The 26585-nt window shown below is 32.9% G+C and overlaps 4 protein-coding genes across 5 annotated transcripts; 2 read left to right on the plus strand and 2 right to left on the minus strand.

Moving 5' to 3' along the window:
• Positions 1-2576: 2576 nt before the first annotated feature.
• Positions 2577-5948, plus strand: LOC131951256 (uncharacterized). Its single transcript, XM_059313610.1, has 2 exons — positions 2577-2957; positions 3843-5948. Exons 1-2 carry the CDS (start codon positions 2682-2684, stop codon positions 5895-5897), a joined length of 2331 nt encoding a protein of 776 aa, XP_059169593.1. The 5' UTR covers positions 2577-2681; the 3' UTR covers positions 5898-5948.
• Positions 5949-9646: 3698 nt separating this feature from the next.
• Positions 9647-15140, minus strand: LOC131951242 (leucine-rich repeat-containing protein 46-like). The gene is made up of 7 exons (XM_059313584.1): positions 15054-15140; positions 13635-13719; positions 12418-12577; positions 11074-11182; positions 10497-10566; positions 10052-10305; positions 9647-9923 (listed from the first exon to the last, which is right to left on the minus strand). The coding sequence occupies exons 1-7, from the start codon at positions 15124-15126 to the stop codon at positions 9763-9765; spliced, it is 912 nt and encodes a 303-aa protein (XP_059169567.1). The 5' UTR covers positions 15127-15140; the 3' UTR covers positions 9647-9762.
• LOC131951241 (fumarylacetoacetate hydrolase domain-containing protein 2) lies at positions 11818-19533 on the plus strand. 2 transcript variants are annotated; one of them, XM_059313583.1, is made up of 8 exons: positions 11818-11949; positions 15552-15763; positions 17555-17771; positions 17898-17957; positions 18201-18363; positions 18581-18689; positions 18829-18916; positions 19206-19533. In XM_059313583.1, the coding sequence occupies exons 2-8, from the start codon at positions 15597-15599 to the stop codon at positions 19266-19268; spliced, it is 867 nt and encodes a 288-aa protein (XP_059169566.1). In that variant the 5' UTR covers positions 11818-11949; positions 15552-15596; the 3' UTR covers positions 19269-19533. The 2 variants fall into 2 exon arrangements, with proteins under 2 accessions (XP_059169566.1, XP_059169565.1); XM_059313582.1 differs by lacking the exon at positions 11818-11949 and having other exon boundaries at positions 15391-15763.
• A 1083-nt stretch (positions 19534-20616) lies between these two features.
• On the minus strand, positions 20617-26496 carry LOC131951243 (MOB-like protein phocein). Its single transcript, XM_059313586.1, has 8 exons — positions 26392-26496; positions 23843-23905; positions 23400-23500; positions 22773-22815; positions 22502-22588; positions 22269-22348; positions 22015-22126; positions 20617-21882 (listed from the first exon to the last, which is right to left on the minus strand). Exons 1-8 carry the CDS (start codon positions 26452-26454, stop codon positions 21757-21759), a joined length of 675 nt encoding a protein of 224 aa, XP_059169569.1. The 5' UTR covers positions 26455-26496; the 3' UTR covers positions 20617-21756.
• Between the last annotated feature and the right edge of the window lie 89 nt (positions 26497-26585).

A 26585-nucleotide genomic window follows, 5' to 3' on the forward strand; every position in this document is an offset into this window, starting at 1 on the left:
AATTCTTTGTTACTTATAAACGTAATATAGGCCCTATAGTCTGTAAATGTCCTAGGCCTATAATGCGTCCAGAGGCGTATCCAGGTTTTCGTTGTAGGGGGAGCGAAAAGAGCAAAAAAGGCGCCGAATTTTTAACGCGTTCTATATACGTGTATTATATATATATATATATATATATATATACATATATATATATATATATATATATATATATATATATATATATATATATAATTACTAATGTATGTCATTACTTCGCTATGATGTAAAATAAATTGAAAGTAGCACTCTGAAGAAATAAGAAAAAACACACAATGTAGGCCGACAAAACAAAAATTGTATCAATCTAATCAACAACGAAAATATATATATACACTTACTAAAACCAAAACAATGAACGTAACACAATCTGTTTTGTAATTCTTGTAAAAAAAATTTCTTGCATAATAATTCCTGGGAAATTATTTAAGACAAGTGAAATAGGGGAAATAATCACTCTCTTAATATAAATATGTATATATGTACACATTTAATTATAAATGTCAAAACCAATAAATAATTACTTAGTGATAGGTATGGGTTAGATCACTGTATTGATCACACACCTTTTTACTGGTAATTGCAAAAACAATTTTCACAGAGTTTTACGTTTAAAAAGCTAATTTTCTGGCGGCATGTCACTTTGGTACATCATTACGCGTTTTTCTACATGTACTTAACAGATCAGTTCGGGGTGGGTTGGGGGTGGGGTGTGAGTTCAACTTCATTCACCACTGTCCGGTCACTTTAGGTCAATTATCCAACCCAGTGTATACCTAGGTGTGACATTAATGTCGCTCTACACTCTACACAATTGTGGTGGTGAGGTGTATGTATGGGGGGGGGGGGGGGGTGAGATAACCAACTCCGAGTGAACATAGCGTCAGTTTTAGACGACTGTTCTAAACATACATATATATTACACAAATATATATTACACAAATATATATTACAGAAATAGATTTAAATAAGTAGCAGTGGTATTATGACAAAATTTTTTTTGTGGCAAACTGATGCAGCTGTTAATCCGTGTTGTAAACGTAGACACTACTAGACTAGTACAACACTGCTTAATTGCTGCATGAAAAGAAATCTTGTGATTTACATAGATGTGCCGACCAAAAATATTTTTTTAACAAATATCATTGTTTAAAACTTTGAGTTTAAAAAGTTTCCAAAAAGGCGCCACTTTGCTGAAAATGGCCAGAGGGGGAGCGGTCGCTCCCCCTGCTCCCCCCCTGCGTACGCTACTGAATGCGTCGAAGGGTGTGGTCTGTCTGTCCGTAGCGGACCTTGAATCCTTGAAAAACCCTTGAATTAAAAAAACAAGTAATTAAAAAAAGTCTAGTGACAATTTTAGCGCAATTTCCTTGTGTTATCTAAAATGTAAAAATAGCTCTGTCGTAGCGTAAATCAAGAGCAGGGTTAGTAAAACCATTGGTTAGTTATTAAAACGTTTTCATTAATTTTTTTTTCAGTATTTTACATGTTTTATTTACAATAGAGTAACACGACTAAAAACCATTGCGCGCCCAGCTACCGAACGTGACATCGCAGCCATTGAACCTGATGGCGCAGCTATTAAACGTGATGACGCGTGTGGTGTGGTTGCATAAAATGCCTACTAATTCGGTCCAAATTTTAATTAATTCAAAAAAAAAATTTGTGACCGAACGAAAGGATATTTTTGAAAACTTTTTTCGGCAATATTGTTCTAAATTATGGCAGGAATCGATTGGTACATGTTTCAAGTCGCTAAGTGGTCTGGTCGCCGAGATATGGGCCAAAAACTGCATTTTTTCGAGGTTTTTTGGCTTTTCTGGGAAATCCATGAAAGAAACCCGGAATTTTTATGGCCTATGTTCATCCTCGTAGCTTAATTTACATAATTGCTTTTGGAACTAGTCCTCGATATTGCTTCGTTGAGGAGGAGATACGACTTAAAGCTGCGGACACACATCCATACATTCCCAGAAATGACGAGTTAATAAACGCAATTCTCCAGAATGGAAATTGCGCTAAAAATCTCAAGGCATTGAAAACCCCTTGAATTTCACCGAAAATGGCCAAAAACCCAGTGTTTCTTCTAGACTTTTTTCTCCGGGGGGGGCACTTGAAATCTTCGGGGGGGCGGTAAACTTTCTTCGGGGGGGGCGGACACTGTTAAAAGTATATATTTTCTATATAAATTATATAAATTTCATTTCGTTCGGGGGGGCGGTAAAAAAATTTCGGGGGGGGGGCTTCCCCCCGAAGAGATGCCTAGAAGAAACTCTGCAAAAACCTTGAATTTTATAGGTAAACCTTGAAAACCGTTCGTTAATCGAATTTCTTTTTAATGGATCTAATAAATTATTTTTCCGGCCTTTTTTTTGTCGACGCGAGTCTGCGTACTGTTCCCAACCCGCCACTTCGCCCGCCACTTCGCTGAGCTTCGCGAACGAGAGCCGAGGGCTAAATTTAGCATCTAGTTTTTCGGGTTTTTCCGTTTACGACCGTAGTCACTTTGATGCTAAATATATTTCTAAAGATCTAAATCTAGATCCGCTTCCTTTTAATGAGTGCATCAAAAATTTAAAACTTAGTCGCGAGTTCAATAATCAAATTAAAATCTTTATCAATCTACTTATCAATTTCTAAGAATGACTGGATGCCGATTTCAGCTGAAATGGCTTGAAATGGATAAATATAAATTATGGTTATCGCAAGCAAAAAATGAGAACCACGCCAGGTGTATGTTATGCCAAAAGGAGATTGTTTTGTCAGGAATGGGCGAGAGTGCACTTGGGTCTCATGCATCTGGTAAAAAACATCAATCCCTCATTAAGAGCAAAATCTCAAGTGCTGTTTCTATGAAAGCCTTCTTTACTACACCTAATGCCACACCTAGATCTAGTTCAACATCTGCTGATTCTGAGGTATGCTCACTTTTTCACCAACTTACTTAAGCCAGGTATCTGTAGTCTAGTAGTAGTAAACTCTAGTAGATCTAGATCTATAATTCTATCTAGATCTTTATTATATATTTATCTAGATCTAAGTATTAAGTATAGTGTATAGATTATAGTTTTAGAATATTTAATGGAATCTAAACTAGAATCTAGATCAGTGTTTCTTCCAGACTTTTTTCTCCGGGGGGGGCACTTGAAATCTTCGGGGGGGCGGTAAACTTTCTTCGGGGGGGCGGACACTGTTAAAAGTATATATTTTCTATATAAATTATATAAATTTCATTTCGTTCGGGGGGGGCGGTAAAAAATTTTCGGGGGGGCTTCGCCCCCCCGAAGAGATGCCTGGAAGAAACTCTGATCTAGATCTAGTCTAAGTTTAGTCTAAATAAATATAGATTTAGATCTATATTTAAATTAGTATGCTGTAATCGTAATGAGTTTTTAGATTTTTAATATAAAATATACAATAATATAAACATAATGATAATAAACTAGATCTACTTGTTCAAATTCATAGTAAAAGGACAGTGACACTTTAAAAGGCAGAGCAGATTTAATGAAATTAATGAATCAATACAATATTTTTAGTCACCAGGGGTTTCTCTCTCAGAATTAGATATTGCAGGAAGATGCTTAAAAATAATTTTAAAGAGATACTAACAAATATGTACTAGATCTACACACTGTCAGTGTATACTGTATTATGTGTATACTGTGTAGTATATATAATATTTTTGGTTCTGAATGGAAATAAGTCTACAGTAACATCATGTATAAATAAGTATCTTATTATTTAAAATAATGAAAAAAAACAACCCAGTAATATTAATAAAAATTTAAAAATAATTTCAGCATGAAACCATTCAAGAGACAAAAAACACATGCAAGACAGCCAAGGCTAATACTTCATCGGATATATCTAGCTTTGTTTCTGCAGAAGACACCCTTAAAGCCGAGATCATTTGGACTCTTTTTACAATCAACAGACACCACAGTTTTACTTCAAACAGCAATATTAACAAATATTTTCAACGGATGTTTCCTGACAGTGAAATTGCAAAACGTTTTAGGCTGTCTGAAAGAAAAACCTCTTATTTGGCTTGCTTTGGATTAGCTCCTTATTTTTCTTCTCTGCTGGAAGAAATTTTGAAAAATGAAGCTTACGTCATTTGTTTTGATGAGAGCATGAATAAGGCTTTCCAAACAAAACAGATGGATTTCCATATTAGAGTATGGGATTCAAATTTAGTCAAAACACGCTACTTCACTTCTAGGTTTCTTGGTCATGCAACAGCTTTAGACATGATGTCAGCATTTGAGGATGCTACATCATCCTTAAACAGAGGCAATTTACTCCAATTGTCAATGGATGGACCTAATGTCAATTGGTCATTTCATGATAAGCTGAATGTTTCAATGCAAAATGACCAAGGAGTGGAGCTTCTTAATGTTGGAAGCTGTGTGTTACACAAGGTTCATGGAGCTGCTAAAGCAGCTATGGAGGCAACAAGTTGGAACTTAGACAAGTTTTTAAAGTCCCTGCACAAACTTTTTGAAGACACTCCTGCTAGGAGGGAAGATTTCACAAAAGCAACTGGATCTTCTATATTTCCTCTTCGCTTTTGCAAACATCGGTGGCTAGAAAACTCTAATGTCGCTCAAAGAGCTCTGGAGCTAGTACCTAGTATTGAAAAATACTTGGACAACATTAGCAAAGGACAGAGTACTCCACCTAAAACTGAGTCATTTGAAATTGTAAAGGCTGCCATTAAGCAAGATAAATTTTTACAAGCTAAGCTAGCTTTTTTTGTTTCTATATGTAGACAAATAGAGCCCTTTTTAAAGGACTATCAGACAGACAGGCCAATGCTTCCTTTTATGTATAGTGACCTACATCATTTAACATTTGGAATTCTCAGGCGTTTTGTGAAGGAAAATAAACTAGGTGCCTTAAAAAAAACTAGCGACATACTGTCTTTTAATGTCACTGATTCTGATTATCACTTGACAAGTCATTCAATTGAAGTTGGGTTTGTTGCTGACTCTCTAATAAAGTCTCTTAAAAAAAATAATAAAGCAAGTGATCTTCAAATTCTCAATTTCAAATCAGATTGTAAGACAATTTTAATTGGGTTTTCATCAAAATTTTTGTTAAAATCACCATTACTTTATTCATTAGTGAGAGATTTAGCCTGCCTAGATCCATTGCAAATGCTTGAAAATAAAGCCTGTTCACTATCAAGAATGAAGAGAATTCTTCACATCCTAGTCAACAAGCGGAAACTGAAATCAGCTGAGTGTGACCAAGTTCTGTTTCAATTTTCAACATTTATAGATACATGTACTCTAAATGGTTGTTTATCCAAATTTAATAGAGAACATGATAGGCTGGACAGTTTTTTCATAGAACAGCTTGGTAGCAAAGTTTCTTATGTGAACATTTGGAAAGTTGTTAAAGATCTATTGCTTCTGTCACATGGTCAAGCCAGTGTTGAAAGAGGTTTTTCTGTAAATAAAGAGCTGGAGGAGTGTAATATGGCCCCAAAGACACTGATTGCAAAAAGAATTATACTGGACTCTTTCAGACAATCTCCTGACTTAGATAATTTTATTATAACACCAAAATTATTAGTTTTTGCTAGTAGTGCTCACAGGAAGTATTGTTTATATTTAGACAGTGAGAAGGGAAAGTCTGAGCAGGCCAAACAAGGACTCAAAAGAAAAGCTTTAGATGATGCTCTTGGGAAGCTGAAAAAAAGAAAAATCTCTTTGGAGCAAGATATAAAAACATTAGGTTCATCTGCAGATGAGTATGCTCTTCAGGCTGAGCAAAAAAGAGAGACATCACCCTCATTACAATGTCTAACAGCCTCAGAAAATCTGCTAGGGAAAAAGAGGCCAGCGTGAAGGAGATTGTAAAACAGATTGATAAGAAGCTATTAGAGCTTAAAGAATTTTGTGCATAATGTAATTTAATTTTTTGCATAATGTAATTTAATTTTGTGAATATATATATATATATATATAAATTATATATATATATATAATATGCCAAGCTTTTCTTTTATTTTTACATGAATTATTAAATTAAATATATGTTGACCCGCATTTTGAATTGCATATGCCTACTTGTCTATTAATTCATCAAACTGATTAAATGTGTGTGCGTTAGCGATAGTTTTACCTTGAAAATGAAATTCCCCCCAAAATCACCTTGAAAACCTTGAAAAACCCTTGAATTTTGTTTTGGGATTTGGCTATGGACCCTGAAATGTATTCTTTCCTTTTTATGCAAAAATACTCTCATAGCTGTTATTGCCAGTTATTGGGAATAAATGATGAATAAATTGACACATCGTTCTTTTGTCCAATATCAGAAGTAGGCTTTCCAAGATATGCCATGCTAACGTAGATGCAACAAATAGCATGAAAATAAAAGGCTATAAATCATACTGGTAATATAGGCCTGTATCATTGAATTAAATGGACAAAATGTCAAGGAAATATGTGTAGTTTGATGAATGGTATGGCTGTTTATAATGTTGGTGTTGAGGGTCATCCATAGATGACGTCACGCTTTTTGGACGATTTTTACCTCTCCCCCTCCCTCCGTCACACATTGTCACAAAAAGCCAGACCCCCCTTAAGTGACGTCACACCTCAGCCTACAACCCCCCTCAAAATTGCGGTTGAATTTTTGTTAAAACATCGATATTTTTTTAAAATCTTGTCTGAACTCTGTCAAAATAGAGTGTGACGTCGCACCATCTGAACCCCCCTCCCCCTCATCACACACTGTCACAGTGTTTCTTCCAGACTTTTTTCTCCGGGGGGGGGCGGTAGACTTTCTTCGGGGGGGCGGCGGACACTGTTAAAAGTATATATTTTCTATATAAATTTAATTTCGTTCGGGGGGGGGGGGGGGGGGCGGTAAAAAAAGAAGAGATGCCTGGAAGAAACTCTGGTCACAAAATTACGGACCCCCCCCCCCCCCTACGAGTGTGACGTCATTTATGGACGACCCCCTTGGTTCAAAGGTTGTACTTTTGTTATATAATTGGTGCAAGATACATTAATAGAGATATTAATAGCTAATTAATTTTATTTACACTTAACCGTACTGGAGCTTGGAATTAGATTTTTTTTATTACCAAAGAAAAAAAATGTTGGGACTATGATTAAAATAATTAAAAATAGTATATGCCTTTGTGTAGTGGTCTCCCTTGGTAGGTGCCATGGATCCATTGACACAAGCAGTGGCTTCCCTTGGATAACAAATTCACATCTCAGCACTTCTTCATATGATGATGCCAGTACTTCGTGCTTAATGGGACTGGCGGGAAGGATGAAATATAACTGATAGCTATTCTTTGTAGGTTTACTTCATGCGGGAGGCTGAATGAATGATTTCTTGATTAGTAAAGGGTATGTTTCTCTGTTAAATACACCCTGAGCTTCACTATGTTTATCCAGAGGCGTAGCGAGGGGGGGGGGGGTGCGGACCGCAATGGGTGACACCATTTAGGGGGGTGACACCAAGGAAAAAAATAGCAAAATAGAGAAAAATTTGAGGGGGGGTGCAAATAGAAAGTTTGTCCCCGGGAAGGGTCGCTACGCCTCTGGGGGGTGACACCATTAAGTGTCGCACCGGGTGACACCCAACCTCGCAACGCCACTGTGTTTATCTACTCCCATCCTTCAAAAGAACCTCTAATCTTTACTTTTGTAATGAATAAATTATCTTGCCTCTAGTTACCTCGCAACAACCTTCTGTAATCTAGATTTATATTCAATCCAGATATACTTTACATTTAGGTCCCAGCAAAAATATAAACATATAGAACCTACTGCCTACATCTCAATATATATCTCAAGTACCAACAGCACCTTTGATAAATAAAAATATTTCCTTTGAAGATTTTAGTTGCAGAGAAAGAAGAAAAAAAAGTTATTTCTACAACATGACAATAAATCTCTCCCTTTATTAAGACTGACGCATGACATTGAGAAATGTGTAAGACCAAACACAGCCATTGAGTTTTCAACATTTAAAGAGCTTTATTAAATATTTTAGTCTTGTAATCCATATAATTGCAGCCTGACCAACAGACTGGCAACCACTGTTACCAGTGTAGTATATAACATTACCATTCTGTAATGAGACTTGAATTATCAGAGATTATTATCACACAATTGAAAAATGAACAAGATCTTTAATGATAATAACTTTACACCATTTAAAATGTAAGTGAGCCTTCAAATTATCTACACCCATTCACCTAGATCAGGGGTCTCCAAACTACGGCCCGCGGGCCGGATGCGGCCCGCAAGGTCCTCTCATCCGGCCCGCGGAATCTTTTTGTCCAAGGAAAAAATCTCTGTTAGAGATGGCTGAGGAACTTTGCTCAGAAAATTCAAAACAATTTCAAAATATAGCTTTGGGTGCAAATACCTTTGTCCACCGTGTTTCAGACATTGGTGAAAACATCGTGACTCAAATAGCCAAAACTGCAAGCACGTTTCACTATTTTTTAATTGCAATGGATGAATAGCTGGACAGCTGTTCCACCTCTCAACTGCTTGTGTTGTTCATTATGGGTGTGGTTGAAGACAAATAACATAACACAAGAGCTGGCTTCCCTACATAATATGTACGGCACTGTTACCGGAGAGGACATATTCAATGAGTTAAAGACAAAATTTGCTGATTATAACTTGGATTGGACTAACCTCAGTTACCTGACTGTTGATGGGGAAAAGTACATTAGTGGTATAAAGAAAGGCTTGGTTGGACAAGCGAATGAGAAAAATATTCTACAACCAATGCTCCTGCACTCTATTATTCATCAGCAAGCTTTGAGTGCTAAATATATGGACATTAACAGTGTACTGAATCCTGTGGTGAAGATGGCGAATTTAATAAGGTCACATGGGCTCAACCATAGATATAGAATACGTGAAGAATAATTTGAGAGCAAACTTGGACCTCAAGTGTGTTGTCGGCCCCCCGACAGTGTTTCTTTCAGATTGTTTTCTCTGGGGGGGGGGGGGGCACTTGAAATTTGTATATATTTCTATATAAATTATATATTTGGGGTGGGGGGGGGGCGGTAGACGATTTTCGGGGGGGGGGGGGGGGTTCCATAACACCGAAAATATGCCTCAAAAAAACTCTGGCCCCCGAATTGATATTTGATAGTCAATGCGGCCCTCGGTCTGAAAAGTTTGGAGACCCCTGACCTAGATGAAGAATAATACGACAGACAAAAACAAGACGAGACAGGTCAACTTAAACGCTGGGAAAAAAAAACATCTCACGTTCCCATCCCACATCCAAGTCATTCTCCACACACAATTTGTACACACAAATCCCATCTATAACAAATCAAACCCTCGTCTTACACAACAGTACAGTGATCATTTTAAAATATTTAACATGTCGCACTTTAAGATTAGTTAAATAAACTCTTCGAGCAATTTTTTCTACAGAACATATTTTGGTAAGTAAAATAAGTAAAGTTTGGACTTAACTATTAACCAAACGTAAATGAAAAGAATGTTTAGGTATTCATAGAATGACTAGCTTGCACAAGCATATTTACACCATATCAAAAAAATGTTTTCAAAATTTGTTTTATCTATTCCTCAATATATACAATGCATACAAATGATAGAATGAATCAAAATTAATCCAGAAATAAAATTCAGTAATTCAATACTAAGTTGGTAAATATACTTCAGCCATTAGAGCAACCCACTTCTAGACAATTGCTCAGATGTCATGTGGCTTGGACAGATGAGGGATTGGTTTGATTTTTGTCATGATGCGAATGTTCGTCATCTCTTGAATGTGTTTTCTGTGCATGCTGGTATCCTTCTCTAATCTCTTCTGGGATCTCATTAGCATGTCTGTGGCCACATCGTGAATATTTGCTGGGAACAAACACATCCAAAAATAATTACAAAGTGTATATGTATGTATGTATGTATTTACACAGTTATAGAGGTAAAACTGGATATATTTCTTTTCCTAACATAATATCCATAGGTCAATAACTTACGCAGTATTTTGGGAAGCTGTTTGTATCCAATAATAGGTTGATTTTGTGAACTAGCATCCATTATTTCATCTCCAGCCTCATGCCTTACATCGTCTTCATTATCTTCAGCATCATCATTGTCATTTTCCTCCTCTTCATCGCTGTCCTCTACCACATCATTTGGATCAAGAGTCCCTGCTGAGATTCTGTCTTTGTTGGAAATATCTGACCCATCTAGATGCTTTAGTTTTGGCAACCACTGAATGAGGTTTTTCCTATGGAAGTTATTTTATGAGTTAAATATACAACATAAAACTCAAACCTAAGATTTTAAGGTATTGTTTGAATTTAAATGATTTAGATTTCAGTTTTCTTGGGTTTAGAGAACCTGAAGATGATTTCAGAGTTGTAGATCTAATAAAAACAAAATAAAAGATAAACAATTATAAAGAAGAAAAAAAATCACCTATGAGAAACATTTGCTGCACAGGGATTGTCTGTTAGATTCAGTATCACAATAGACTTAGGAATGTCATCTGAAATGTCAAGCATGGAAACATTTTAGTTAATTAATTAAAAAAAAGATGCAAGTTCATATGTAGTATTGTTTTATTTTGCCCACTCAATTAATTACTGGCTTTATTTCTTGCCTGTCATAAAGCATAAAGAGTATTTATATATATATATATATATATATATATATATATATATATATATATATATATATATATATATATATATATATATATATATATATATATATATATATATATATATATATATTTATATATATAATGGTGAGTTCTTACCCAAAAAACAATTATTTCTTAAAGCTTAAGGGTATGCCAATTGTGTTCACTTTATGTGCTTGTTTGATTTAAAATAAAATTAAAAGATAAGACTACACAAGTTTAAAGCATTATAGCTGGTAACATTTTTTACAATTATAAAAGTGTGATTTAAAAAAAAAAGAAGACCTAATTCATATTACAAACTATCCTAGGACCATTGACATATAATTATGCAAGCCAGAACAAACATACCTGGATTTAATTCTTCTATACAATTGTTAGAGATATCAAAGAAAACCAACTTCTGAAGATGTGAAATTCCTTCCAATTTACTGATTTGATTATGAGACAAAATTAAAACCTATTTAACAGAAGAAGAAAACAATTATTCACAAATTTAATATAATAAATTGTACAACATAGTATGCTGGTTAGATTAACTACCAATTAATGAAACCATCTGTTTGTTTGGACTGAATCTAAAAGAAACAAAATGAATCTTATAATATTTACTGTAATATTATTCACTAATGGGGACTTGTGATGGCGTAGTCAAATAGTATAGTGTTCGACTGCTAACCGTAAAGTCTCAAGTTTGGACCCTGGGCTCGAGTCATTAGGTTGTCTTTTAGTCCACCCAGATCCAATGGGTACTTGACTCATATTAAGGAAAGTAAAAGTGGCTTGTCATAGTGCTGACCACACTATCCCTTCATAGGCAGAGGTTACAGAAACAGATGAACTCTACTTCACCTGCCCCAAGGACAGGTGAATGGGCACTTTCCTTACTTTACTTATTATTCACAAATTAGGACTTTGGTTCAGTTTAACCAGACCAATAAATGTGAGATCAAATAAGAAGCCACAAGTCCCCTGCATAGGTAGAATAAAGTTCACAAGTCACTGTAGTTCTTGGTGGGAAGTTTGCCATCTGTGTGTGCCACAAAAATGACACTTGGCTATGTTACATATAGAACTTCCTATCTGGTAACACAGGATATATCTGTGTAATCAGACAAGCTGTGTACTGGAACCAAATTGATTACATGCTACTGTGTCTGACTATCCATATAGATATTACAATACACCTGCTCTGGGATACTCATCATCGGGTCAATTTAGTTTAAGGTAATTAATTAAGGTATAAACTGAATAAAAATTAAGTAATTATCTGGTCAATTTAGTTTAAGGTATTTAATTAAGGTATAAACTGAATAAAAATTAAGTCATTTAAAAAGATTCAAGATGGTAAAATAACATAAAATGATAATTCAACAAGATTACTTATACCACTGACTATTAATTTTGACAACTGTTGTAGGCAATATAACATAACACTTTTATTAACTTGTTTTAATCAGTAAAGCTGTACCTTGCAATTAATTTTCAAAACAACTGAGACACATAGACACATTTTGTACATTTTTCTTTTTCTAGTTGTTCACATGAATATATATATATATATATATATATATATATATATATATATATATATATATATATATATATATATATATATATATATATATATATATATATATAATGCATTATTCATTATTTTAGATTAATTTTAGTGAATGCGAGTATGCTATTTACTTGTAAATTTGGAAGACATTCCAAATTCTCAATCTTTTGAATTTTGTTGAACTGGAGGTAAAGATGAGTGACATCAGTGCTCAGCAGCTCAAAACCATCAATACCACCAATATTTTCACGATCAAGTCGTAATCTCTTTATTTTATTTAATTCCTGAATCCTGAAAGAACAATAAAACAATAATAGGAATTGAAAATAACTTATTAAAATATTAGATTTGTTTAACTTTTTCTAGCCATTTTTATCACTTTCAATATGAAAATAAAAATGTATATTTTATGTTGAATCAGTATTAGGTAAAGTGCATAAAAAACTTATTTTGTAGTATTGTACTGTAATGTTTTTATTGTGTTTGTTTCTGATGAAGTTGTGTTTGTATTGATTTGTGTTTTTGTTGTAATGTATTTTGTTGTGATGTTTTTATGTTCCTTTAGCCTGTTGTTTTTTTTTTGCAGTTTTTTTTGTGTTGTGTTTTTGTTGTGTTTTTGTTTTTAGTGTGCTTTGTTTTTGTAGTGTATTTTAAAATAACCTGTTCTGATAGCTACTTTTAGGAGAACGTTTTAATAAAAGTCGAACAGCATACTTTTTACTTTAAGGACAAACTTGAATCAGATAGTGTTAAGACACTTTTTTGCATTTTGAAATGTATTGTTACAAACTGAATTTTAGAAGGTAATTTTTTATAGACGTTTTTGTAAATCATAATAAAAGTTATTTTTGAATGAAATCACAGTTTAAAAACAAATTTAGAGGGGGTGAGGAGGTTTAGTAGGCTGAGGTGTGACTTCCCACATCAATTGTAACTGTATAATTTTTAATTACTAGCAAGCCACTCCAGTGCAATGCTGGGGGGGGGGGGGCTTGGAATCTTTCGGTTACATCACCAGACTGCTGGGGTGCCACCGGATGTGTCTGGTTCAATTTATTCAACAATTATGGTAGCCCATGGTATCCATAGTGTAAATAGGAAAATCTGGGATATCAAATGCACCCTGCTGGGGCAAAATTAATTTTAATTTTTCATAGAAACCTTCTCAGGAGTTTTGTCATCAACTTTCCAAAGTTGCATGGCAATCAGATGAAAAGTGCAGCAATGCATAAAAAGCAAAAAAACAAACAGACAGACTTACTTTCATTTCTATAAATATAGATATTTAGTCTTAGGAAATTATTTTCCTTTTTTTTAAATATGTAAGAAAACCCATTAAAAATCTCACATTTCATTCTGAGTCCATTGAGATGCTTCTAGAGGTAAATGCCTTTTCACAATAAGATGAAGATCTAAATGCACTGGTTTAACAGCTGTAAAAAAATAGATCAGTAAACTAAATGAATATTAATTATAAAATGTGAAACTACATATATAACCAATGTTCCCTCTAAAAGTCTTGTTACAAAGATATATGTATATTGCAACATAACTACGGTGCTGGTTCAAAACTATTGCGAGGCTGCACAACCGCGTGCTTAGAGGTTTCATAGCCTATAACATATAACTCTACATTAATCATAGACATCAGTCAAATAGTTCGGTTGTATGTATCATATCTAATTATATAACAGTGTTAGGAACTATTGTGCATTGAGGGATAACACTAATGATTTTGAAGGAATCTTTAATTTTAGTAAACAGAACTGCCTGTTCTGATTTAAATTATTTAAGCATTGTTGGGTGCACTTTTGATCTCACTTCTTTTTCTTGCAAGCTGTGCCTTAGTGAAATCAGCTCTTACTCTTTTTTTTTTGAGTTCATATAGAATAACTCCTAAAAACTGCTGACCACAAAAGCCAGCATAAATAGTAGAGATATTTAAGTGCCTTAATTATGTGATGACTTCTGGTAATTCTTCTTTGGGAAGTAAGTGGTGCAAAACATTCAAAAGATCACCACTAATGCCATTTTATTATAATCATTTTGCTGAAAACAAAGTAAAAGACAAGGTATGCTGCATTAAAATCTAAACATTTTGCTAGATTTATGAATATTTTTATGTCATGTCATGTCATACCTATAATAAAAAGCATTAACCTTTCCTCATTGATGATTGTTTTAAAACTGTTAGGTTGCAGTTTATGTAACTTGTCAAATTAAAAAACACAGTGTTGTCATAAAATGCTAAAATGTAAAGAAAAGATTATAATGTGCTACTGCCCCCCCCCCCTCATAAAAGTATGTGTATACAGGCTACTTATCACATTTTACAAACATTTTATTTTTATTAATTCTTAAAGTCTCAAATGTTGGTTAAAAATTTGGGTAAGTTTAATCAGTTTAAAGTTTAATCACATTAGTATTTAGAATTAAAAAGCAAACAAGATTAAACCAAGTTTAATTATTTGTTATCTAAGTCACATGCGTAAAAGTCTAGTTTTTTTTGTTTTTTTTTTAAATTTTTTTTTTACAATTTCAATACTAGATTCTAGATAGACTAGTTAATAGTTATGAAGACAGCTGACTGCAGAATGTTTTCCTGAGTGAGTAGTGAGTAGCCCTACTAAAAGTTTAAAGTATTACTAATAAATAATTAATGATTAATTATTAGGCCTAATTAATACTAATTATGAAGTTACTAATACTAGTATTAACGCAGCTATCTGCAATACTAAAAAAAGTTCATAAATGCTCTAATTATTACGTTTCTCATCAGAGTTCTCTTCATCCTTGTTTTCATTACATTCTTCTTCCAAACCCTTTTCTAAATCTGCCATTTTGACGCTTCTCTTGAAACTAAGCAAAATTAAAAAACAATAACTTAAAAAAAATTATAACAAAAAAAAACAGTAGGCCCCTATGTCTCAAAATTGTAATTTCCTTTGGTCAAATTATTTTAAAAATGGACACATGAAACACATATTCAAAAACGTACTTTGAATATTTTGGTTGGTGCTTGACCCAACCATACAATACAATAAATATGTTTTAATTCACATTACATAGCACAAATCCTCGTTTTTAACGTTTCATGACCTATGACCGTTTGGGTTCAAAGTTCAATTAGTTGATAACATTTTAAAAAGTAAACACGATTGAGTGAGAGAAAAAAAGAAAGATTCATCCTGTATTTTATTGTTGTTTTAGTGTTACTATTCGAATGCTGTTTTCATTATCTAAGACAGCAACATTTCTTTTTAAGTTTGTTCATAAAAGAAGTTTGTCACGACGCCACTATAACAGTAAGATGCGATTTGTTCAGTACGTAGTAAAAAATGTTGGTACTCGTGGAGTAGGAGTTGAACTTGGAGAGAATGGAAACATCGTAAATCTATCCAAGTTTGATTCATCTTTACCAAGTTGTATGAGAGATTTCATTGCTTGCGGGCCGTCGGCTCTGGCGCGAGCACAAAGGTTAGTGTTTCTGTGTAGTTAATTATTTAATTAAATTTAATTAATGTCTAGTTTAGTGCGGAGTTAGTTCTTCATATTTCATAAGTTCATTAGAAACGAAAGACTTGGAAAGAGGTAACATTTTAAAATACGAAAACTTTAATGTGGGATAGAAAATTGGGGGCGGTAAAAATAGAAAAAAGAAAATGCTAGAAATTATGTGCTGCATTGCGGGTACATAAATAGATCTTCTTTCTTAATTTTAGTTTTCGAAGTGATCCCCTCCAACACAATTTTTAAATAGACGTGTCAACTGGTTATGCGCCATTAAGGCCATTGACTCTGATTTCAGCCTGCTTTTTTTTTTTATTTGCCTCCACAGCCTTTGTCCAACCAAGAACAAATTACAAGGCAGCAGTTTTTGATTTTGGAGTTGTCTCTCCTAGAAGAGTGGCTTTCCCCAGCTAACGAGGGTTCGAACTCGAGACTTTTCGGTTTAGCAACCATGAGCTTTACCGACTCGACCACCCTGACCCCTAAAATAGATCTAAATCCAGTGAAAAAATATGCAATACAATTTTTGTATAATGTTTTTGCTTGTCTTGATTGTAATTTGTAAGAAAAAGATTTCAATAAACAAGTAGATTAACCGCTAAGTGTTCTCTATCAATAATATTAATTAGGCCTAGATTAATAAAGAAATAATAAAATTAAGCCATTGTAAAATAAAACATTGAAATGTACAAAACAACCCACACATTTTCTTTTGGCCGATTCTAGTCGGAATAAGATACGCATGCGATACGCATGCGCAATGGAGAGAAACTACGACTTGCCTTAGCGGCGATGTTTTCGATGGTACTGCGCATGCGTGTGTTTACAACCGCAGAACCCTAATACCAACCCTAATCCTATCCTTAACCCTATCCCTAATCCTATCCCTAACCCTAGCCCTAATCCTAACCCTAGCCCTAGCCCTAATCCTATCCCTAACCCTAGCCCTAATCCTATCCCTAACCCTATCCCTAATCCTACCCCTAACCCTCATTCTAGCCCTAACCCTAGGTCACTGCGCATGCGCAGAACTATCTTTTGCCGAAAAATCTTATTCCGAGTAGACACTTTGTTTTCTTTTTTCTGCATCTCACATTTTACTCACACCAAGAAACAAATGACAATCAAGAAAATGGTCAACAACCCAACTTTGTTAAGCAAAACAGCCAAAAAAGTGGCCTGAAAAAACTTCTGGTCACGTATGTTCACACTCGACTGATGTTTACCCAACTCATAAGAATTACATCAATAAGATAGTTTTCCAGTAAGGCCTATTTTGAGAAATTCAAATAGGCCCTATAAATAATATAAAAAAAAAACAAACTCATGGGTGTTTGTTTATTTCACAGTCCATAACATTTTTCTCACAAATAACAACAACCATGACAAGCATAAATCTTGAAAAATGTATCACTGTACTCAGAATTTCAATTTCCCTGTCTTACATCTTGCATTTTATCACCACCCATTTAGATGTAAAGTTAATAATGTAGTGTATAGATGATAGTTACTCAAAATTCTTTAAAATAGTTTAATACAAAGGTCTAGTTGAAAGTAAAATTTTACTTAAAAAGCTTCCCACACTTGTATGTCAAGTTTTTGTTTGTGGATCTTTTAAAGGGAAAAAAGGTAATTCATTATCCAAATTTATCAGTTTTCCCTTTCTCCAATAGGTATTTATAAAGCTTCTGATAAAGGCCAATGTAAGTTTATTTCTGTAATACAGTAATAATTTGCATTCTGCTAAATTTTTTCTAGTGCTGTTGAAAGTGGACGTCATATAATTGAACGTGATGAGGTTAGGTTGTTAAGTCCGATTGACAATCCAGAGAAGTTGATTTGCATCGGCATGAATTACTATGATCACTGTGCTGAACAAAATCTTCCTGTGCCTAAAGAACCAGTTGTCTTCAGTAAATTCAATACCTCTATAATTGGTCCAGAAGATAATATTGAGTATCCTAAAGAAACAGAGGTCAGTTTATTTTTCAATATCTGATGACAACTTTATACCTAACACCTTTTATTGGTTTGTACTTCATATGTAATCTAAAACTATAGTTTTGTCTTTGAATTACATATTTTTGTTCTACCTTTTTAGGAATTAGATTGGGAAGTTGAATTGGCTGTAATAGTGGGTAAAGAAGGAAAAAACATACCAGTAAGTATGTACATTTTTCCTGATTATATTTGTAATGTGTTGTGCATTTTTCTACACTATGATTTAGACTAAGTGAACACATGGAATTCTGCTTTTGTGTTTGTCCTGCCAGGATGTGACCTCTGATTATTATGTTATACTGCCCCAAATAGTCCTCTTTATTGAATTAACATCTGGAGCGACATTTTAACTATTGGCTTATTTAATCAATATTTTGATGAGAACAACTGCTTCATTGAATAGAAAGAATCTGCCATGGATTATGTGTTTGGCTACACTGTTGCCCACGATGTAAGTGCAAGAGATTGGCAGCTCAAGCGTAATGGAAATCAGTTTCTTATTGGGAAAAGCATGGATGGATTTTGTCCCCTTGGACCAGCCATTGTCACTAAAGAAGATTTAAGTGGTACTTGTTTCATTTTGTCCTTTCTTACATGACAAGTGTTCAAAGTGGAATTCACATTAAGAATTTTAAATTAAGTCAATTAGGCTTTACATTTTAATTATTTTTTTTTAAATTACATTTATTCATAATTTGTGAAAAAATTTTGTTTTAATTTTAAATGCTTTGAAAAGCTACTTTTTCTACTTTGCACATTTTAAATTTGTCTTTTCATTCTCAGATCCTCACAATCTTAAAATTTGGACTATTGTAAATGGTAAAACTAAACAGTCCAGCAATACAAGTGAAATGGTTTTCAAAACAGAGGAAATCATCTCTTATTTGTCTAGGTAGGAAATGTTTATGTTTAAAATAAAAAATGCATTCATAACAATAAATACAGTTTTATCAGAAAAGAAATTTATTCCTTGGGGATTATGTGAGTAATATGGAGCATACCTAATTAATAATTATCTATATACATTGCAGATTTTTTACACTCAAGCCAGGAGACACAATTCTAACAGGAACACCACCTGGTGTTGGAGTGTTTCGGAATCCACCAGAATTCTTACAGGTATCTGCAGTTTACTGTTAATTTTAAAGATGATGGGTGTGAAAATTGATGGTTGCCAGCTGTCTTAACTAACCCTAGTCATATGTAAAGATAACACAAAAAATGATATTGTATTGCCAAGTAGTTTTTTTTAAGTTCAGGGTTTGTGGGTGGGTGATAGTTTGAAAAGTAAAGGTTGTGTTTTTACAGGTTTTTCTAGAGCAGGCAGAAAGATAATAGGCAAAACTGATTGAACTGATTCACATACAAATTGAAATAGGATATTTTAAAACTGATTTTTCTTTTTCAGACTGGGGATGTTGTTCATGTTGGAATAGAACGGATTGGCACCATTAAAACTCTTATTGCTTGAAACAGAAACTGTTAAAAACAGAATTAGTATTAGCCAGATGTTATGTCTATAGTATATATATATGCATTTTATCTTTTCTACTAACTACTCCTGATAACTACTGCCAAAATATATTTAGTTTAGCACAAGTTATTTAGTCTTAGTTCATTAGTCTGCATTGTTCATATGTTTGTTGCTTGTAAGATGATGGTTTTTTGTATCTGTAACACATTCATGGTGTGGGGAATATTTATGTGATCAGTTAAGATTTCTTCAGTATTACATAATGTTTTAAGAATGCATTTAATTCTGCCTATTTATGTTTTAGACTTTTTAACAATTTTTTTCTAATATTTAAATAATAAAATAGTGTATACATTTTTGGACAAAAATTATTTTCAAACAAAACAAACAATGACGAGCATGGATACTGAACATTTTAATAGATTTTATTTACAAAAGCCAAGCTTATTTTAAATTGGCTGTGTACTTTATTCACTGCTGTCTAAAATTCCATACTAATCAATATAAAAATGTGTTTAATTATGTTATGTTTTTCAAAGGACAGTTTAAATTATTACACTTAAATTAATATACTATTTTTTTTATACATATCTAAGCTTGTGATGCAGTTATTATTTAATGTTATGAATGTGTTTGGTGTGCATACTTTTAAAAGCTAAAGGCCTGGGTACAGATACTAATAATTTGATTTTTAAGACTAGCATCTATGCTGCTCGAAATGTAGTTGCCAAGGAAGATTTTGGCAACCACTATATATCAAGTTCAAATGTACAGAGATTACAAACTGTTTAAAACATGAAGAGTGGTTTTTATTTAAAGTCAAAAGTCCACCTCTTAAATTAAAATGGAAACCATAAATTTAACTTAATGATAATGTAAATTTGCATACATTAAAAATAAGTTAAGATTTTAATGTTTTTTAAAATGGTCTTAACACTCTTTTTTTAAAAATCACAACATATAGCAGAGGACTTAGGTCCTTTTTATTAAGTAAAAACATTTTTCAGTTTTGTACTGAATAGTTGGCAAACTAAGACCTTTTTTGTTGTCAGAATGTTGGGATCAACCATGACTGAATAACTATGAAAACTGCACTGTACATTATGATCTATGACTAGGCACCATCAAAGAATATCAACTCTAGTCTATAAGTAAAAATAGAAAATCACACAATTTTAAATTTTGATTCAAATATATTTAACAGTATTTCAAAAGAATTAAGCTATGTGTGTAATTATTAAAACTTGATAAATTATTAATTATTGCAGTTATAACATATACATCTTTGTTTTCTTTGACTGAGGCTAACTCATCCTTTCTTTGAATGAAAATATTGATTTTAAATCAGCAAAGTTGTGATGCAACATTTTCGAAGTTATTGGCAGTAAGGAACAAACCAGAAAAATATTGTAAAAAAAAATTTTTGACAGGCTAGTGAACTAGTAGTCTAAATTTACTTTGTCGATTTTTTTATATAAATTATATATTGATATACAGAAGTCATCCAGGTAGTGATCCAATGAGAAAACAACAAGTGTTTCCCAATTGTTCTGAATTTTCTTTTAAGTCCAGTTATATAAGACTATATTGCACAATATATATATATATATACTCAGTATGGTAGTAGATTTTTAATTTCAAAGAGTGCATTTAATAATTTATGATAGAAAGAGAAATTATAATTTTGGAGGCAAAAAGATGTAAAATGTTTTTTTTAAACTCAAAATCACAATTTTATATAACCTCACAAAAAGTGCAAGCTGCATTTTAATGTCATTTTGGGGCAATCGTAACTTTTTAGTTTCTCTAAAATACATTAAGATAATAAAAATGCTTTTAATTTATAGGAAACAGAATACTGGTTATGAATACAGTTTTGGGTAGGATTAGATTTGAAAACCTGGAGACCTACTGCATATATACATATATTTATACAAATGAATTCACATCTAGGTTTTAATTTGAAAGAAAATACATCATAATTGCACTATGTACATAATATTACATTACAATTTAATTCACCATTTATCCATACAACCACCATGCAAAATTCATTCACCATAATCTCAAGTTAACCCTCTTTCACTTAACAAGCACACCTCTTAAATAAAACAATTGCACTAACTAAAAAATTATGTAAACATTGGAGCAACAATGTAATAATCTTAACTGTACATTTCAGCTCGCTTATCATGTACAAACTTCTTCAATTAAAAAAAATAATCTTTCATCTAGCAGAAAGCTAATAGGTTAAAAATTAAATATAATCTTAAACATCATAATATAACCATATAACAAAAAATGTAAAAGCTAATGGTCACAGTCAACACTTCCCTATTTCACATTGGTATATTCCTAAGAGTTAAATATTTACAAAAGACTACCGGTCCAGATTATGACTTTTATGATCTACACAGATAATTAGATTAAATGCATTAGTTGATACTTCCTGTATGTTAAATAGATCCATAATTCCTAAATTTGTTTATGCTTCACTTTCTCCTTCTAAAGTTTGTTGATCTTCCATTATTGGTACAATTAGATTGTCTTTAGACATTAGATTATATTTTGTTACAAACTGAGTGAAGCGCCGACATAAGTAAGTTTCATTCTGCAGAAAAATAAAGGAAATAATTTGTTTAACATTCAACACCTACCTCTAAATTTTCTATGTAATTGTTAAAAAGGAGAAAGCATTTAATTGTAAAGCTGCCTGTAATATAGCAAATGTCAAATGAGTTACCTCATACTGGTCAAAGAGTGTACGATGATGAAAATATGCATGGGAAAATATCCTGTACACACGACGACAAACAGATCCTAATTTGGCCACAGAGGAATCCTTTATGCTCACCCTAGAAAATAATATTTTATTTATACTTATAACTTAAGCGTTCCCACTCTAACCAAAAATAATAATCTAATTGCTGTTACTGAAAAACAAAAGTACAAATATAGGAAGTTTTAATATTAGGATAAAAAATACAGTAAAAATACCTGCTAGGGAAATATTTGTTACTGTTAAGAAGACAAGCTGCTCCATCTAATGTATGCCTTGTGTAATCAATTGCAGGACACTAGATAAAAATATGAAATCAAAGTAATAAAACCAAACTTGATCAAGTTGGTTGTGTACAACTAAATGAATTTTAAATCTATTAAAAAAAAACACAAGAAAAAATAATTTATCTGTGCTTGTGAAGTTAGCCTGAGAAAAACAAGAGATGTACCTCTTTTGGTGTTTTGTGAGCTGCACATAGGAAAATCCATTGTTCAGTTGCTGTCATTTGAGTGCATGTTTCTGGATTACATTCTACCTGTTGTAATTAAGGTAAATATATATTTCAAATTTTGACCCTACTCTAAGTATGTCTAAACTTAAAATACTATTTTTATGTTTTCAACACTTTGCAATTGACCTCAGAACATAAATTAAAGCCAATACTTAAACTCAAGGCAGAAGACTTGGAATATACAAATAATGGACATTGTGTAAGTTACCTGTAGCTTCACAGCTAAACCATTTAATTCCATACAGAACTGCCTATAATAAAGTAAACAGATTTTGCCAACCATTATGAAAAAAAAACAATGTGCATACATTCAAATACATAAATATGAACATTCATATTAGTGTAAAAAAGATAAAATAATACCAAAAAAATAACTATTACTATATGACTCCAACACAGTTTTCTTAACCTTTCCAGTCAGTGACATAAAAACTATTTTATTTCCCCTCAGCACAGCAAAAAAAAGACAACATATTTTTCAATCACTGCACTTTTTAAAATAAAAAACTAATACCAGAAAAGCATAAACAAAAAGCTACTTCTGCTATTATTTTTTATTATAAATGCTATAAAAATTCAGCTAGATCTATGTTCTTTTTCAGTAACACTGTATTGTTTACGTTACAAATAATGCTCGATTAAACAGAAGAGGAATTTTAATTAGATATGATTTCACTAAATATTGCCCATAATTTAAAAAAAAAACATTCTTAAATTTTTTAAATCATAGAAAATGAGCCACGAATGATAGGGATAGTTCAGGTGCACTAGACTGTAAAAGGTTAATAGCTGCACCAAATAAAACTAATGAAGTGAACATCCATAAAGTCTGTACCTGAGGTGTTCATACTTCCATACACCTTCATCCTGGCCATCTGGTGGATTTAGGATATCTTCAACATTTGTGAAATCTTTTCTGATGGCTTGTTGGATGAACTGGAGAAAAAACAGTATTTAACCATCTACTAAATACTAATAAAATATTTTTAGAATCTAACAATCTGAGCAAGATTTAATGTGAAATGTTAACGAACAACAGCACTGCTTATTAGAATAAAATGTTAGAACATATTTTGATAAATTTGTAAATACATTTCCACAATATCAGGGAATAGACAGTAGGGTAAACATGGATAAGAAATTGAAATCATTGGCTGTCACCTAAGAAATTAAATATGTATATCTTGAGACAGTTTAGATTAAGTCAGCTATCTACAAATAATATTTCTTATAAGAAATTGCAAAACTTAAAATTAGAGTTATAAAGAGTTACCAAACCTGCTGAACTGCCAATGTGCTGTCCATTTCTTCAAATGACTCATCTTCCCAGTTACACCAATCCTGCAATGAGTAATCAATATCTAATTAAAACATTACAGATGCACACCTGCACAAGCCTCATCAATTTTGTACGCACATAGAAAATAATCAAGCATATCTTTATTTTGCCTAATTTTTAACCATTAGGTCTACTTGCAAATTAGTCATATATCTATAATAATATTTTCGCTATTCTGTTTTGCTGGAACGCTCTTGAGAAAACAAGGTAAATAAAAAGTTTCACAGCGAACTATAGTGATGTCACATGGAATTAATAGCAATTTATCAAAACAAAACGTACAATTTTAAAGCTGGAAAAGGACACAATAAAATGACGTCATTGATTATAATCTAATGCTAAAACATTACACACTAAAAATGAAATCATTTCTACTTGATAATACAGACATTAACATTACCAACTAATTTATTTGTCTAATCTTGTCTGCATGCAGAGTTTCTTTCAACTCTACACCCCCCCCCCCCATGAAATAGAGTTTAGGCTATAGGCCCCCTATATAAAAAAATATACTTTTACCAGTGTCATCTATTCTATAGGCCTACTATGCTTATATTATAGGCCTACTCTATTAGTAGTATAATATAAGAGTATAAAGAGTGAGACTCTTGCTTTCAGCTTATCATTTCAATTAAAGTTTAACTCGTGGGTTCACTCAGTTCACTGCCTGGTTTCATGTAGTGAGTGGATCTTAAATCTAGAATTCTAGATCTAGTTAACTAGTAGTAGTCTGGCGCGTTGCTTAGATGGCTGGATTGACCTCTGACCCTGAAACGTCACGCGTCGTTTTTAGACGGTTTTTACGTTTATTTTAGGGGTCCCATCCACGACAAATGAAAAAACTGTTAATCTCGCAAATTCTCATCATTATTTTAATGCAGAATGCTAATAAAATGGATAATATGCCTTAGAATGCCAGAAAAAAATCGAGAGATTTGTTGTAAATAATGAGAGGATTTCTAGTGGAGCGCTCTCCGTAAAAACTGAACCGCCGCTAAAAACGACCGACCTCCGGGGAAAACGGCCCGACCTCCTTTTTCAGAGCTAGGCCTAATTACGGGCGATTTTTAGACTTAATTGATCGGTCGTTAGCCCTTTTCATTGCTGCGTATTTTTAAAAAAATGCTTCTTCAGCTGCCTTTTTTTTTTTTTGGCGCTAAATAATCTGTTTACGGGCACTTTAAGCGTTTATTTATTTATTTTTTTAAGCTAGTCGTAGATCTAGTTAAATTTTTTTTTTTATACAGCTGGCTGTCTAGCATGCCTGATATGTGAACTTTAAAAAAAATGACCGAACTTTAAAAAAAAAAATGACCAGAAGTAGGGAAGTAGGTCTGTTATTCAATTTGCTTGAAGAAGGGGGGGGGGGAGAGAGAAGTGAAGACACCGACCATCTCGTGTACGCGTGTTCATTCTATGACGTGTACTATAGGTCACGGTGACCCCGCGACCGTGGTGGGATTTTTCATCCACAGGATAGTAAACATAAGCAAGCAATCACGCGAGTGACGATGTTTGGAGATTTTATTTTTAAAAAAAAATCACATACGTCATGTTTTCAAGATGAAAAAAAAATGTAATGTAAAAAAAAAGGGGACACTAATACCATGTATGAACCTCAGCTGCCACACTGTTGACTCAATATAATGTGATTGAGTGTAAAATGTATTTGTATTTATAAACTATCTTAGCAATTACTATCATATTATTTTATGCATATTTATTATTTGAAATAAAAATATTTATTATGGTCATTTGATTTATGCAGGTGTTCATTACTTCATAAAATGGTATGAATAACATGTAGAGTAGAATTTAATAAATAATAAAATAACTAGATCTAGATCTAGTTTTATTATCAACCAGTTGCTTTTTGTTATTTTCCGGTGAGTAAATAACCTAAGCTGACGCAACTACCATGGCGGGAATTAAAAGCTCGTGGACACAAGTCCACGACGTAATGTTATGCCGGTCGAGGGGATAAAACGCTGTTTTGTCTTTCATTTTCCAATATCGGAAAAATTTCAAATTCTCTCTTTTCTCGTCAACCGAGTAAGCTAGATATTTAAATGTGGTGTCAAATGTTCTCTCAAGGGGTAAGGAAGTTAATGGTGTATTTGAAATAACAGAATATTTTATTTTAAAAAATCCATAATTCAACCTAACTAGTAGTTAGTAACTTAGTAATACTAGGCCTACAAGGTTGTAGATCTAGATTTAGAATCTAGTCAAGTCAGAAATAGGCCTAGTCGAGATTAGCTAATTAGTAATAATCAGTTAGGCCTAAGCCTAACCTTAGAACCTAAGTTGTTTTTTGTTTTTTGTAATTTACTAATTTTTTAGTGAAGTGGGCAACACTGTTGGCAACAGCAAGCGGGAAATATTGAAAATAAAATAATAGCTCGCTGACTAAATATATAAAAATAATAGTTCTATTAGATCTACTTTTAACAATAACAACAAGCGTGTCATAAAATCAAAATGTTGCCTTTGTTTTTGTGCCCGGCCGATTTCTTCTAATAACTGGTACTGGTTCGTTTGCCATTTTCATCTTGGAATTTTTACAATGAATAGTAGATACGACCTACTTCCGGCAACAGAGATTTTTCAAGAAATTTAAGTTTCGGCATTGAGGAAACGGCACAAATAATAATACGTCTGCACATTTAATTTTGTTCATTT

The sequence above is a fragment of the Physella acuta genome, unplaced genomic scaffold (genome assembly GCF_028476545.2).
Source record: "Physella acuta isolate Inbredline_101_S28 unplaced genomic scaffold, ASM2847654v3 ptg000805l, whole genome shotgun sequence".
NCBI classification, from domain to species: domain Eukaryota; kingdom Metazoa; phylum Mollusca; class Gastropoda; family Physidae; genus Physella; species Physella acuta.